The sequence below is a fragment of the Hylobates moloch genome, unplaced genomic scaffold, assembly GCF_009828535.3.
Source record: "Hylobates moloch isolate HMO894 unplaced genomic scaffold, HMol_V3 SCAFFOLD_4, whole genome shotgun sequence".
Classification (NCBI taxonomy): domain Eukaryota; kingdom Metazoa; phylum Chordata; class Mammalia; order Primates; family Hylobatidae; genus Hylobates; species Hylobates moloch.
Window position 1 is genome coordinate 107,247,438 of NW_026652279.1, and position 15,468 is coordinate 107,262,905.

The 15,468-nt window shown below is 46.9% G+C and overlaps 2 protein-coding genes across 4 annotated transcripts in view; one reads left to right on the forward strand and one right to left on the reverse strand.

Annotated features, from left to right (window-relative positions):
- The window catches only part of COG3 (component of oligomeric golgi complex 3), a 69,893-nt gene extending 64,422 nt beyond the window's left edge, over positions 1-5,471 (forward strand). For 2 of the 3 annotated variants that reach the window (XM_058437858.1, XM_058437857.1), the window contains one exon: positions 3,476-5,390. In XM_058437858.1, coding sequence (XP_058293841.1) covers positions 3,476-3,505 — 30 coding nt within the window. In that variant the 3' untranslated portion in view covers positions 3,506-5,390. Of the gene's footprint in view, positions 1-3,475 lie in introns of all 3 variants that reach the window. The other variant, XM_032150820.2, reaches the window with a different exon arrangement.
- Positions 5,472-10,003: 4,532 nt separating this feature from the next.
- The window catches only part of ERICH6B (glutamate rich 6B), a 74,458-nt gene continuing 68,993 nt past the window's right edge, over positions 10,004-15,468 (reverse strand). The window contains exons 14-15 of the mRNA XM_032150821.1: positions 13,438-13,663; positions 10,004-10,387 (exon numbers count right to left, since the gene is read on the reverse strand). Of these exons, the coding sequence (XP_032006712.1) occupies positions 10,169-10,387; positions 13,438-13,663 (445 nt within the window). The 3' untranslated portion in view covers positions 10,004-10,168. The remainder of the gene's footprint in view (positions 10,388-13,437; positions 13,664-15,468) is intronic.

Below are 15,468 nucleotides of genomic sequence, written 5' to 3' on the forward strand. Positions count from 1 at the left end.
CCGAGCAGTATACACTGCACCCTATTTGTAGTTTTTTAATAACTTCCAGATTAAAAAAATGGAAGTTATTGAGTACCCAGTATGTATTAGGAGTAGCCTGGCACTGTGGAGGATATTTTATATCTAGTTTAGAAATTTAGTATATGGTAAAGACTAGGAAATGTGGGGAGACTGATCAGGCTGGCAAGAGCCTGACTGGGCTGGGTAGAAACTGGGGGGATAGGACTAGGCAATGGTGAGTGTAGATAAATCTTGTGTTTTTTTGTTTTTGTTTTTGTTTTTTTGTTTGTTTGTTTTGAAATGGAGTCTCACTGTGTTGCCCAGGCTGGAGTTCAGTGGTGTGATCTCAGCTCACTGCAACCTCTGCCTCCCAGGTTCATGCAATTCTCGTGCCTCAGCCTCCTAAATAGCTGGGACTACAGGCACCTGCCACCATGCCCAGCTAATTTTTGTATTTGGTAGACAGAGGGTTTCACCGTGTTGGCCAGGCTGGTCTTGAACTCCTGGCCTCAAGTGATCTGCCTGCCTCGCTTCCTAAAGTGCTGGGATTACAGTCATGAGCCACCATACCCAGCCAGAATCTTTTGAGGAGTGTTACTGTAGTGGAGAGGAGAAAGATGGAGTGGTAGCTGGAAGGAGAAATGAGGTCATTTTAAAATTGAGATGTTCATATACTATACAATTCATCTATTTAAAGTGCCGAGTTCAGTGGTTTTTAGTATATTCATAAAGTTGTGCAGTCATCACCACTATCTAATTCCAGAACATTTTCATTACTCCCCCCCAAAACCCCTTACCCATTAGCAGATCCTGCATTTCCCCATCTTCTACTTTTTGTCTCTGTGGATTTGCCTATTCTGGATATTTCATTAAATGGAATCATACAATATGTGGCCTCATATCGCTGCTTCTTTCATTCACCTAGCATGTTTTCAAGGCTCATCCATGTTGTGTGTATCAGAGCTTCCTTTTTATGGCTGTATATATTCCTTTATGTGGATAGATGGGTCACATTTTAAAAAGATACTTGTATCATTCTAGGATATTTGTACAGTCAAAATACTTCTTAATAATTTATTTGAAGTAATTACCTTCTATATGATTGTACCACTAACTCGATATATAAATGGGTTTCTTTTCAATATTTATTTTTTTCTGTTTTGATTTAATTTTGTTTCTTAATGATATAAAATACTTGCATGGTTTCCAAGTCAGAATTACAGAACAAGGTACATTTGGAGAAGTCTTGTTCCTTTTCCAATCCCCTCCAGCCTTTCCCTTCCTTCCCCTATAGATAACTCTTTTTATTAGTTATTGGGTTATCCTTCCATTGTTTTTTTTTTTTTTTTTTTTTTTTTTTTTTTTTTTTGAGATGGAGTCTCGCTCTGTTGCCCAGGCTGGAGTGCAGTGGCGTGATCTCGGCTCACTGCAAGCTCTGCCTCCTGAGTTCATGCCATTCTCCTGCCTCAGCCTCCCAAGTAGCTGGGACTACAGGCCCCGCCAATTTTTTTTTTATATTTTTAGTACAGACGGGGTTTCACTGTGTTAGCCAGGATGGTCTCTATCTGCTGACCTCGTGATCCACCCGCCTCGGCCTCCCAAAGTGCTGAGATTACAGGCGTGAGCCACCGTGCCCGGCCACATTTTTCCGCAGGGTAACTTGTTTTTTTTAAAGATAGGAGAAAAACGCGTGTTTTTGTGTTCATGGGGGAAGATCTACAAGGAGGGGAAAATATCTTGAGAATGTGGGTGGAATTTCAGGAACAGGCAGGGTGGGGCCTTTGTGAGACACACAGGGGTTCAGTCATGGTAACAGGAGGAGGCCGAGCGTATGGGCATGGATGGGGGCTGTGAATGTGGCGGGAGCTCATGGATGTGCTCTTCTGAGTGCTTCACATTTCTGGGTGAAATAAGAAGCAAGGTCATCACCGAAAGGGAGGAGAGAGGCTCGGGTGAGTTTAGTGGATATGAATCCAAGAGAGACCATTCAACCTAGTTGTCTATTTTTTTTTTCTCCAGTTATAGTCACTTGCATGAATGTAGATGTGGAGTACTTGATCGTAAGATCCATTTGATGGCAGAAGACATTATTTTTGTACGTTTGTTATATTTCAAACTTACAGAAAAGGTGCAAGAATAGTGTAAGGAGTGCCCCTATATCCTTTACCCCATTTTCATTTTGCCCCATTTGCTTCATTTTCCTCACTTTTTCCCTTCCCTGTCCCTCAAGCCCCACTTTTAAATCATTGGAGAGAAAGTTGAGAGACATCGTGCTCCTGTACTCCTAAATACTTCAGAGTGTATTTCCTGAGAATAAGGAAATTCTCTCACTACTCCTGTATAGTTACCAAAACAGGAAACTTAACATTGATACTAGTGTCTAATTCACAGTTCATATGCACATTTCATCAGAGTCCCGGTACCGTTCCTGCTGATCTTCTTGCTGACATTTCCCCAGTCCAGGTCCAGTCCCAGGTCATGCATTGCTGTCAGGTGTCACATCTCTTTAGCTTCTTTTAACCTGGAGCAGTTAGACAGCCTGGCTTGACCTTGGCAGGCCAGTTATTCTGTAGACTGTCTCTGCATTTGGTGTTGTCTCTTTCATCATGATTACATTCAGCCTTTGTACTTTGGCAGGGAAAGCACAGAGGTGATTCTGTATCCCTCTTCTGACAGCACTCATTTATAAATGACATCGGGGTGATGATCTGCATCAGCAAAGCAGCTGTACTGATAGAACGGTTCACAGCCATGTCCATTTACCCACAAGGTTCCAAGGCCTGGGTGTCAGACACCTGGAGTGCAGGCAGCCATTTCCCTCCTATCACTGCTGTGACCCGGCTCTGGTGTCCCAGTCCTCTGTTACAGAGTGGGCAGGTTGCTCCTGCAGTTGGTCAAAATTGGCACGTGAGTTGAAATTCACTTGTCATATCTGTTCTTGCGCATTTAAAAAAGGCACTTAAAGGACAACTTAAAACTCTTCCAACAACACACTGCGTAGAACAAGGCACAGTGGATTATGGAGATATGTTTCTATCCTTGTCAGTGTTTGTATATCGTTTTTGCCATTATTCTCATTGGATTTTAAGTGATTTGATGGCCTAGGTTTGGTGATGAAGTGTGACAGGGCCTCCCAATGCCAGTGCCCAGTGGCTGCCTCAGAAATACACCAACATTGTGGGCCAGTTTCTACTTTACAGCCATGTTTACTGGTCTCATAAAAATCTTGGTCTTTTTCTCTCATTCTATTTTTGGGGCTCTAAACAACTTTTTTTTTCCATTCTAATTGCTTTATTTTATTTTATTTTTCAACTTTTATTTTAGATTCAAGGGGTACATATATGCAGTTTTGTTACCTGGTTGTATTGCATGATGCTGAGGTTTTTCAACCCTTGTGGTTCCCCTCCCTCCTTGACTTTTCTTGAGGACGGTATTCCATAGGAGAACTAACATAGCTCTTAATTTTGCTTTTCAGCTGAGCCTTCTGCTGTCAGTTTCTAAATAAGCAGGCCAGCTGGGCTGTGCACCTAAATGGTCTGTCTGGGAGGAGCAGGCTGAGAAGTCTTGCAGTCTGCAGGACACCGAGGAATCGCATGTGGGAACGTCCCCAAGAACCACACGAGCGTGCTGCTCAGTGCTGACTGCAGAATGAAATAGAAGCAAAGTGTTACAGGATCGGTGTTTTCTTTTCTAAAACATCAAAATGCCAAAGATTAATCTGTGATTGGTGATAACTGCCTCATTTAAATGGTCACAAGAAATGTGAAGAGAGAGCTAGGGCAGACATGCAGTGAAATGGTTCTTTGTTAAAAGTGTGCAATAAAAATAGATTACAATAAGTAGTGCAAAGAACTTTACAGAAATACAGCGAATTAGAAGGCCTGTAAGAGTAAGGTTTGCTAAAACGTGAAACACTGTAACACTTTTAACCACTGAGCATTCCACAGTGAACTGTTATTTCTGTGCTCTTATTTAATGTAATGTTTCTCCTGTCATTTTGAAGTTGAGTTTGGAGTACATTGGTTGCTTCTGAGAACACATTCTGCCTTCCTGGGAATTCGGGGTGTCATCCTTTTCTCTGTCTGATGTGAGGTAGTTTAAAGATATAAGGACTTTGTGTGAAGCTCCAGCATCTGTGCCCCTTGAATTGCTTAGGTGCAGACAGTTCTAAAGCAAGGAGCTGCAGCCTTCTCATCATAGATACATGCGGTATCTTTAATGATATTTTCATGGTATGATAGTGTGTGTTTGTGAGTGTGAAGTACCAATTAAGGTGTCTTAAATTTGGCGCATAAAGGAGAGAAGGAAACCCGAGGAGTAGTGTTCCTCCTGAATGAAGGTTCAGGTCACCAGCCTTCTGTACACTGCCTTTGGTTTTAGCAGTTCTTTGAAAAGCAAACACTTTCATGTCCTGTCTATTCATTCAGCTGGCTGTGCTGTGCTATGGACCAGCTGTGTGGATCTCTAGCCCAGCTACAGCAGAATACATTTTACCAGCAAACCTAAGGATGACAAACACTATCCACATCTGAAAACTACCACACCATATCAGGGATCATAAATTATGCATATCTATGAATTTTCCAACAAATTCCTACTTCCTGATTGGTTTTGCTGCTGATGTTAAGGCAGCCAGCTTCTTAGTTCAAAAAGAATTCTGAGTTTTTCAAACACTAGTCTAGAGGTGGACACTGTCAGGGGTTCTGGAATGGGACCAGGGGACCTTTTGGTGCAGTAGGTACCTGTAACTCATTAGATGTACTGAGGCAGCACTTCTGCAGGGTGCAGATGGGTTACCTACCGTGATTGTTGTCATTTGTAACAGGTCACTTCCTTTTCACTCAGTTTAAATTGGTGATGGACGTTGCTTGATTGAGCTTATTACTCTCTATTTTGAGAAGGTAGAAGGTAAGAGGGCCCATATTCATTCTTTGCCATGAAATGAATGAATTAGGAAGATTGTATTTACTTAACTGTTTTTTAAATACATGTTTAATGAAATAAACTGTAAAATATCCAGTTTTGTGTATTATATGTACATTTGATTTTTAATAGCCTTTCCAAAGAAATGAGGGCATGATTATTGTACAGTAAGTACTGTGACTGATTTAATTTGATGTACAGAGTGGAGTGTGTTCTTATAAAAATATTTAATGACATTGGTTCTTGTGTTTTGATCTTTTATTTCTGAAACACTCAAACCTTACAAAGTGCTAAGTAATAGTGACCCAACTTGTTTGCTAAATGATTGTTTAAATCTGTACAGTTTCAAGTGTTCACTTATACAAAGAGTGTAAATACTTTCAAATAATTTAAAATGCTTTATATTATTTGGCTAGAAATTGCTGTTTTTAATAAATGTGAATTTTTTTAAAATAAAGATTTTTGCTTCCTACCTTGTCCTCATGTGTCTGGTATGTGTGTGGATTCCTTGAGGAAAATTTCTTTAATTAAAATTTTAATTGAGATAACTTGTATCAGACTCACATGCAGTTTTAGGAAATAATACAGATAGATCCCATGTACCCTTTGCCCAGCTTCCCCCACTGGTAGCATCTTGCGAAACTATAGCACAGCACAGTATCACAACCAGGATATTGACATTAATATACTCTTATCAATCTTACTCAGATTTTGCCAGTTTTACTTGTACTGTATAAATTCCTTTGGCAAGAAAATTATTATGGAAAGACATTTTTGAAGCATCTTAATGCTTCCTTAGTTAAAAGACATTTTAACTTTTTCTTTGTGAAACTGACAATTTCGTGAGTAATGTCAGCATAGTACTGACATACACAGTTGTACTGAAATTTAGTAGTATTGTATTCTTCCCTCTATTTTCCAAAAATATTTGTATTTTTTTCCCCTGGTTTAACAACGCCATATCTTTAAATTTTCTTCTGCTGTTATAAGTAAGACAACTTATAATTGCCAACCACAGTTGAATGTTTGGCATATAGCTTCCACATTTTTTTCTAGGTATATTCTAAAATAACTTGTCTTACAAGATTGGGCACTTTTACACGTTAAAGGAAATCAAGTGGTTTTTCATTATTAGTGTATACAAACACACCCATACATAGTCTTTTGCTGAACAATTTGAAAGGAAGTTGCAGTCATTGTGACACTTTACTGTTAAATTATACCCCTAAATATTCAGCATCCGTTTCCAAAGAATAGGGACATTCTCCTACATAACTCAATGCCATTATCACACCTAAAAAAGAAATTCAGTAGTATCTAATATGAAGTCCATATTTCAGCTTCCCTAATTGTTCCCCCAAAATGTTTCGTGGCTTTTCTTTATCCTGGGTTCAACATTTTACTTGGTTGTCATGTCTCTTTAGTTCCTTTTAGCTTAGACCACTACTCTTAGAGTTTTCATATGCTTATTTTCTTGACATTGACTTTTTTTTTTTTTAAGGAAGAGTCTAAGGCCAGCTATCTTATAGAATGAATCACAGTCCAGATGGTCCTGTTTCCCATTAGTAAATTCAGAAACCCTAACATTGCAGGATATACCTTCTCATATACATGGAGCAGTTGCCAAGATAGATGTGCTGGGCCATAAGAAAACAAAACCAAAAAACCCAAGTATGACCTGCAGCAGTGGCAATCCCTGCCCCCGCCCCCAGCCCCGGATATACGGCAGTATCTGAAGACATTTTGGTTGTGACTGGTGTGTGTGTGTTAGGGGTGGGGTATTACTGGCTTCTAGTGCGTAGAGACCAGGGATGCTGCTGAACATCCTACAGCACTGGATAGTCCCGACCACAAAGAATCATCCAGCTCTAAATGTCAGTGGAGCAGAGGTGGCGAAACCCTGCTCTATAGAATAGCGAGTCCCAGTCCCCAGCACTTGCTGTTCCCCTCACCTGCGTTAGTTGTCTTTGTACCTGACACATGATGTATTTTGCTTGTTTGTTTTTTGTCTTTCCCACCAACCCAGATCACAAACTCCTTGGGAAAGGAACTTTGTTTTGTTCATACGCAGCACCTAGAACAGTGTCTGCAGAGATGCTGTATAAGTGTTGTGTGACTTTGTTGTCCAAGTCATGCAGCCTTCCCCACATCATCCCATTACTACCAAGTCCTGTGCATTTTTTATCCCAGACAGCTGTTTAATTTTTTCCCTCTGTTTTTCCAATACCATCGCCCTGGCTAGGGATGACTTGTGTGTTGCTGAGATCCACTTGGGAGCTTCTGTCTTTGATGTGTGGTAAGGACAGGGGTTTCTGTGCACCCTGAGCATAGGTGCGGAACTAACCAGGCACTCAAACTTTGTGGCTAAAGGGATGCTACCACAGTAGTCATTTATGGCTCATTACCTTGCAACAAAGGAACTGTTGTGTGTTAGCCAATGACAGCATTCACCAGCAAGGTGTGACTGTCAGGCCAAGGAAGTGACATGTAGCACCCTGCCTGTGACAGCCTGATTGTCCTAGTCCCAGGTCAGCTGCACAGGTGATGGTTTGGGGGTGAGGACAAAGCATTAAGTGGAGGTTGGTGGCAGACAGTGGGAGAGCCTCAGGGAGAAGGGCCATGAAGGCAGCACTTGGGTGTCACTGTTCACAGTAGAGAATGGCTAATTGCTAGAGGAAGGGTCCTCTCCCCTCTCCTTCCCTCCCCTCCCATTCCCTTTCCTTCCCTCTCCTCCCTCTCCTCTCCTCTCTTCTCTGACAGGGTCTCACTCTGTAGCCAAGGCCAGAGTGCAGTGGCATGAACACAGCTCACTGTAGCCTTGACCTCCTGGGCTCAGGTGATCTGCCCACCTCAGCCTACCAGGTAGCTGGGACTACAGGTGCACACCACCGTGCTAATTTTTTGTATTTTTTGTAGAGATGGGATTTCACTATGTGGGCCAGTCTGGTCTCGAACTCCTGACCTCAGGTGATCCACCTGCCTCAGCCTCCCAAAGTGCTGGGATTCTGGGTGTGAGCCACTGCACCTGGCCTGGGGTTTTCTTTTCTCTTTCTTTTTGAGACAGGGTCTCACTCTGTCACCCAGGTTGGAGTGCAGTGGTGCGATCTTGGCTCACTGCAACCTTCCTGCCTCCTGGGCTCAGGCGATTCTCGTGCCTCAGCTTCTCGAGTAGCTGGGATTACAGGCATGCACCACTACACCCAGCTAATTTTTGTATTTTTAGTAGAGGTGGGGTTTTGTCATATTGCCCAGACTGGTCTCTAACTCCTGGCCTCAAGTGATCTGCCCACCTTGGCCCCCCAAATTGCTGGAATTACAGGAGTGAGCCACTGCACCTGGCCAGTCCTGGGGTTTTCCATACTGTCTTGGTTGAGGCTGGAGCTCAGGTCATTCTGGGAAGTTTGCAGGTGGCCTGAGATTGTATAAAATCATCCCCTGGGGGGGCTGCCCAGCTCAAGTCTCCTATTTTTAGAAACAGCTGCCCCTACTCATGCTCTGGGATCAGCTGGGAGCCATTTACAAGACATAATCCCACCTGCTCTTACTGCACTGGATTGGACCAAGGGTGGTCTCCTGATTTAATCAAGGGCAACTGCAGAGACCACTGGGGTGTTTTTGAGAGTGATTGGGAGACAAAGCCATGTGACCTGAGATGCGTAGAAAACGTCTCCTGGACAAGATGGGTGTCGAAGACTGAGAGGCAGAAAGACGGGGTCTGCAGTTTCTCTTCTCCAATCATTTCCGAGACCCATCGCATCTTCAGTTCGGGTCAGTGTTCTTCTCTCCAGATGACACATTTTCCCCTTTTGTTGTAGCTATTCAAGTTGGTAACTGTTACCAGTGACCCCAAGTGTCCCACCCAGTTCCTGGGGGGAGCTGGCATGTGGGTCCTTTCAGGCTCTCAGTCATCTACTGGTTTAGGGGACTGGGTTTGGGCCGGTGTGGGTTTGCCATCTGGGTTTCCCTCTGGCTTGGCAGGGGTGGACGAGGCGTGATGAGGTTAGGGTTGGAGAGAGCCTCTGGGGCCGTGCAGGAAGTGTGGGGGATCCAGGCACTGGGCCACATGTAGCCTCCCCTCTCTCAGCCTCAGGAGGAGGCGCTGTGTTCTGGGGTGGTGCCCAGAGGCTCCAACACCAGGAGGAGCGGCTGGACCCCCCAAGGCTGATGCATGATTTGTGCCAAGTCAGCAGCAGCTGAGTGGCCGGGACTGGCCTCCAGAGCTCCCTAGAGTGGGGTGGGGGTGGGTAGGGACTGTGCAACAAGGTAGGATAAGGGCAGTAGCACCTGGAGTGGCCTTCAGTCTTTGAGATGCCCTGGAGTGGTGGTGGTGGCGGGGTCATAAACATACTCATATTATCACCACAGTGATGTCACTTTGTAGTCGAGTAGGCTGGAATGCCAGTCTTTACCATCATGTACTGGTGTGTGATCCTGGGCGAGTCCTTTAACCTTTCTGCATCCCAGTGTCCTTGAGAAAATACTGCCCACATCCTGGAGCCACACGAGCTACAGCTTGCACAGTGCTTACAACGGGGCCCGCCTGGTTCGTGCGCAGTCTCAGTAACAATAGGGAGCATCATGAAGAGAAAGGCCTGAGGAAGCTGAAGGGGCTGTGCCTTTGCAGCCCAAGGAAGTGCAGACACTCAGCCTACCCGATTGTCTCACAGACCCTTCCCAGGAGCTGCCGAGACGTGAAGGAAGGGCCAAGCTGATAGTAATTGGAGTGACACTGAGTGGCTCCTATGGGCCAGACCCTGTTCTAGGGACTGTACGTGCATTAACTAATTTAATACTCCCAACTCTGTGGTGATCGTTGCTAGTTTTAGGCCCATTTTACAGATGAGGAAACCGAGGTATAAAGCTACTTGCCCAAGATCACACAGCCAACAACAGACAGAGCTTGGCTGTGAGCACAGTCGTTGTCCTGAGTCAAGGCCCGTACTGAAAGCCACAAAAGAACGGAGTGAGTGACCGTAGAAGAAGGCAGGACAGGCATTGACATGTCTCTGAAACGACAACTTGCTTCCATGCTGTTGGGTCAGGGCTGTCAAGTCTTTTCTGTGCTCAGCCACAGACTGTCAGCCCTTCTGCCAAAAATGTTTATTTCAAATCAAGGAGCTACGACAGGTCCCAAATTACAAACCAACTCTCATAAAAGGTCAACAGGTCTTTGGGTTTTTTTTCCTGGAGCTCCCAAGGTCTCTACCTTCCTAAGGCATTAGGTGGATGCCAGAAAAGCCCCGCCCTAAAACCAGAGTTTAGAGAGCATCTTTTTCAGGTACTTGTTGTCCATCAGTGATATACTGACAGCCTCTATGAAGTTTTCCAGATCAGGGATGGTCACGTAATTCAGGAGCCTGTTCATTTTCCCCAGAAGGACCTGGATCTTCCGGGCTTTTGGGCCGGGTTCTGCCTCCAGGATGGTTTTCTTCCTCATTTCGCTCAGCACCTCCGGGATCACAAACTGCAGGGATTCACAGAGGACTGGGTGAGAATGCACGCTGCCTGAGCACGGTGCCCCAGACCCAGGCCAGACCTCCTGTGGCCAGGACCAAGTGTTCTCTGAGCCTTCACTCAGGAAAGCAGATCTGTGTTCTCAGCCCTGCCACCTGCCACCTTCCTGCTGCTTCCAAATATGCTCACTTGGCTGGTGGTGTGGTCAGGTGGACCATGGTGATGTGGGCTGAGGCCACACCCATGCCTGGCCCTAAACTGGAGGGAAAGCAGTTCTGGTGCCCTGGCGCAGCCTGCCCTCCAAAGGCGGTGCTTTCCTGGGGCTGCCGGGCTTCTCTCCATGGGGTCCCGACCATGGGGCCCTGCAAGAGCTGGGATGCCTCACAGTGGCTGCCCGCGAGTCCCGCCTCCACCTTGGGCTCCTTGGGAGTGTATCTGGGTTTTATTGAGATGAAGGCCTGGCCCAGGGAGGTCACCTCTATGCCAAGTTCTGCCTGGGTCTGCAGCCTGCAGAAGACTGAGGACAGAGTCTCCTGGAGGGGATAAGATAGGACGATACCTGTGTGCTCCATTCCTATGCGTATGAAATGTCTTCACACAATATTGTTATTGTTTTAGCCACGTAATAACCTATGTCCATCTTATGGGCTCAGACCACAGGCTAGCATCACCCAGGAAGTGGACAGGCTGGGCACGGAGGGGCCTCTTCTTCCCTGGGCACACTACTGCCTGCCTGGGCTGACCCTGTGCCAGGCTCTGTGCCAGGCTCTGTCTCCTTTCTTTGGCTCTGATTAGTTACACTGGTGCTGATTTGCTTCATTTGGGACATGCCCTGCACAGGCACAGCTGCCCCTCCCCGGGACTCTAGCTCTCCAAGGAGTCAGGCCCCCTGGTCTCTCTGCCCACAGCAGCCCTTCCTGCAACCTCGCTGGGCACTGCCTTCGTGTCCCTGCCCTCCTCCCTCCGCCGTTCAAAGGCCGGTGCTCTAGGCCCTCATGCTGTCCATCCACTTGGGCTTGGTAGTGCTGGCCTCCTCTTCACTGGATTGGCTGCTCTGAGAAATCCAGGATAGGCAAGGATGCTGGGATGTCATTATTCACCTGCAAAATAGGAGGGCTTACCAGGCGAGGGAACCTAGCGGGGCCAGCAGGCCAGGCCTGTTTGGAACTTTCCCAGTTTTAGCACTCAAAGTCCCATGTCCCAGGAAACTCCTCAGTCCTGAGCAAACCGACGTGTCTGGCCACCCTAAACCTAGCACACTCCCTCCTCTCTTCTCAGATACTCTGCACACAGCTGCATCTATTCTGCTGGAGTCTGCTGTTATCAGCCTACTTCTCCATCTGCTTCATTCCCAGGGGACATGTCCATCCATCTGTCTGCCGAGGCAGTCCTGCTCCCAGGGGCCCCGGGCACCTTTCTGGCAGGGTGGGGGTCTGTAAGTGGAGCCTTCCATGTGGAATGGGCTGGGGGAGCTGAGCAGGAAGAGAACCTTGCTTAGGCCTCACGGGGGGAGCCAAGGACACCCTCATTCCTCTCTTTAATTCTGGTCCTCAGGAGCCCACCTTCTTCCCCCACTACAGTTGGAGCTCCGGGGGTCCAGCCTCACCATTTTGAGTAGGTGGAACTGTGTTCCCCAAAAGTGATGTCCAAGTCCTAACCCCAGTGCTGGTGAATGTGACCTTATTTGGAAACAGGGTCTCTGTGGATATGATTAAGTTAAGGCCCTCAGGATGAGCTCCTTCTGGATTTAGGGTAGGCCCTAGATCCAACTACTGGTGTCCTTTTAAGAAAAAAGAGGAGGTTTGACATAGACACACAGAGGAGAAGGCCGTGTGAAGGTGGAGGCAGACACTGGAGTGACGCCGCCACAAGCCAAGAACGCCAGAAGCCATCAGAAGTTGGGAGAGCAAGGAAGGGTCCCCCATTGGAGCCTCTGGAGGATGGTGGCCCCATGGACACCTTGATCTCAGACTTGGCCCAGAACTGTGAGAGAGTAAACTTCTGTTGTTTCAGGCCTCCTGGTTTGTGCTGATTTGTTCCAGCAGCCCTAAGAAACAAATACAGCATTGGTCCTCTCCTGCCTGCCTGGGGATTGATTGTGCCTCGAACTTCCAGGAGATCATCTGTCTAGAGAAAAGTGTGTTTGGGGAGGAGGGAAGAGGACACAACAGCAGGCCTGGGGACACAGACTCCCCCTTGTTTCTGGCCCTGACTTCTGACACGGCCACTGGGAGTGTCAAGTGAGATAATGCAGGGTGACATCTGTGTTTTATTGTCAGGATCATATCCTGAGCTCAAGTGACCCTCCTGCCTCAGCATCCCAAGTAGCTGGGGCTACAGGTGAGAAAGCCACCATGCCCAGTTAATTTTATTCATTTATTTACTTATGTATTTTTTGAGACAGGGTCTGGCTCTGTCGCCCAGGCTGGAGTGCAGTAGTGTGATCTCAGCTCACTGCGACCTCCGTCTCCTGGGTTCAAACAATTCTCCTACCTCAGTTTCCCCAGTAGCTGGGATTAAAGGCGTGAGCCACTGGGATCAGCTAATTTTTTTGTATTTTTAGTAGAGAAGGGGTTTGACTGTGTTGGCCAGGCTGGTCTTGAACTCCAGGCGCTAAGTGATCCACCCGCCTCGGCCCGCAAAGTGCTGGGATTACAGGCATAAGCCACCGCACCTGGCCCACGCCCAGTTAATTTTTTTTTTGTGGAGAAGAGGTCTTGCTATGTTGCCCAAGCTGGTCTCAAGCTCCTAGGCTCAAGGGATCCACCTGTCTTGGCTTCCCAAAGCCCTGGGGTTACAGGTGCAAGTCATTCTTCCCAGCTAGCCTGAGCATTTCAATGTGAATTTCCTCAGAGCCTAAGCTCACAGTGCTGGGAAGTCGCATGAATGTACTTGTGTGTACTTAAACATCAGGTAAACCAAAGTGGCCTTGTTTTTATATGGGTTGGCATATATAGAACAAGCCTGGAGGCCTGTGGCATGGGCCAGTCCAAGCCAGCAGTGGCCTTTGTACAGGTGGGCACCCCACCTGGTGGAGGGTATGGGGAGTCGTGACCTTACCTTGTACCTGGTGCCCAGGTTTAAACAAATCCGCTTCTGTTCATAGGTGAAGCAGAAGATGATCTTATCCTGGCTCCTTATTTGTACCTGGATGTACTCATTGATTTTCAAGGAGATGGGCTGGACAGGGGGTGCGTGGACATGGATGTTCAGATTCCACCAGTTCCAGGCCTTCTGGCGTTTGTCTTTGGGGAAGTAGTAGCCCAGGTTGGAGCTCAGGTTCAACCTGGACCAAGAGAAAGTATGTCAGGCAGCCAGGGCGCTCAGCCCTGGGCCTCTGCTCCTCCTCCTCCTCCTCCTCCTCCTTCCCTTTCTTTTTCCCCACTTGGCCACAGAAAGACTGACAGGGACTTGATGGGTAGGAGAAGCTCCAACATGGACAACCAACCCAACACCAGGCACTGTCCCCTGCGCTGGCTCTAACATGTGGCCCTGTCCTGCCCTCCTTCCCTCTCCTTAGTTCCTGGCACGCACAGGCTCTTCCTGCTCACAGCTTTGCCATGCTCTACCCTCTGCCTGCAAAGGTCCCCTGCCCCACGTGGCATGGCTGGCGTCTACTTATCCTCTAGGTCTCAGCTTAGACATCACCTCCTCAGCCTGAGCAGCCTCCCTGGTTCCCTACGGGACTCTCTGTTGCCATGCCTTGTTGGTTTCCTTCATTTAATTTACGAATAGATATGGTAAATTCTCATTGTTCACTGTATTATGTTCTAGAAAGCCAGTGATTTAGTGAATACCAAAACAACCCATAGCTCCTAGGGGAAATAAGCACACAGACACATCTCACATAGGTTATCACCTTAAATCCTAAAAGCAGCCCATCCTGCTAGATACCATTTTTTTTTGTTTGTTTTTAATTTTTATTTTACAGAAGAGAATAGGAGGCTCAGAAGTGTCATGTGACTTGCACGAGGCTATCCCAGTAACACTTGCCAGAGCTGGGATTCAAATTCTGTCCCACCAGCCCCAGAGCTGCAGCTTCTTGCACAACACTGCCCTGTGTAGGGACACCTGTGTCCTTTGGTTGCCTCTGCAGGAGAGCTGAGCAGAAAGGCAGAGTGTGGCCTTGTTCAATCTCAGCCAGCAATGTGCACACTGGGAAATCAAATTTCCCACTGCTCTGGGCATGTCCCTGGCTCCACGTTACATATTATATATGTATGTATTTCCCCTAGGAGCAAGGGGTTCAGTATTGGCCAATTCAGTGTTCTCAGTGACTTTATAGACTATAACTACCATGACTCATGAGAATTGACTGTATTTGTCCATCATCTCTTCTCTCTCACTAAAGCACAAACTTCTGAGGGCAGGGACCTTGTCTGTCTGCTGCATTGCTGAATTCCTGTTTCCCAACCTTGTGCAGGGCACCCATATCGATAGGTACAAGGGAATGAAGGGCGGGTGGGTTTCTCTCTCATCCATTCCCAACCCTATTCTCTGGGGCTTGCCTGCCCTCTGAGCCATCCTCTCTTGACATTTCAAACCCATTGTGTTCCTCTGGCCCTGGCTTCTGCTTTTCAAATCCCAAATGGCAGTTTCTAGAATCAGTGCCCTTGGGGCAGCAACATCTCTAGGGAATCACATGAAGAAAGGAAGGGATGCTGAGGCCTGGGTTCGTCTGGAGAAGGAAGGCTCGGGGAGCTTGGGTTACTCAGTCTGCCAGGTCTCGTCAGAGCTGTCCAGGGTGTGGCGATGTACTACACTTTATCTAGAAATATCTATTCACTGTAAACTTTGCCTTTCTTTGAAAACAACCCTTGATATTGTTGCATACATGACAGGCTTTGACGCCCATAGCTGCCTACACATTCCTTCCAGGGCACGTGTACTTTTCCCCCAAGACATAGGCCCCAGGTCTGGGAGGTTTTGGTGCAGAGATATACCTGTCTTGCATCTACCCTAGACCGCACTTCCGTCTGTAAGTTCCCCTAGTAAATCACCTTGTACAGACAAACCGGGTTTGTCTGTCTTGTTTGGTTTCTCAGCTCCCTCTGCATTTGGGGGTCACTTTGTATATATGAACTTTTCACG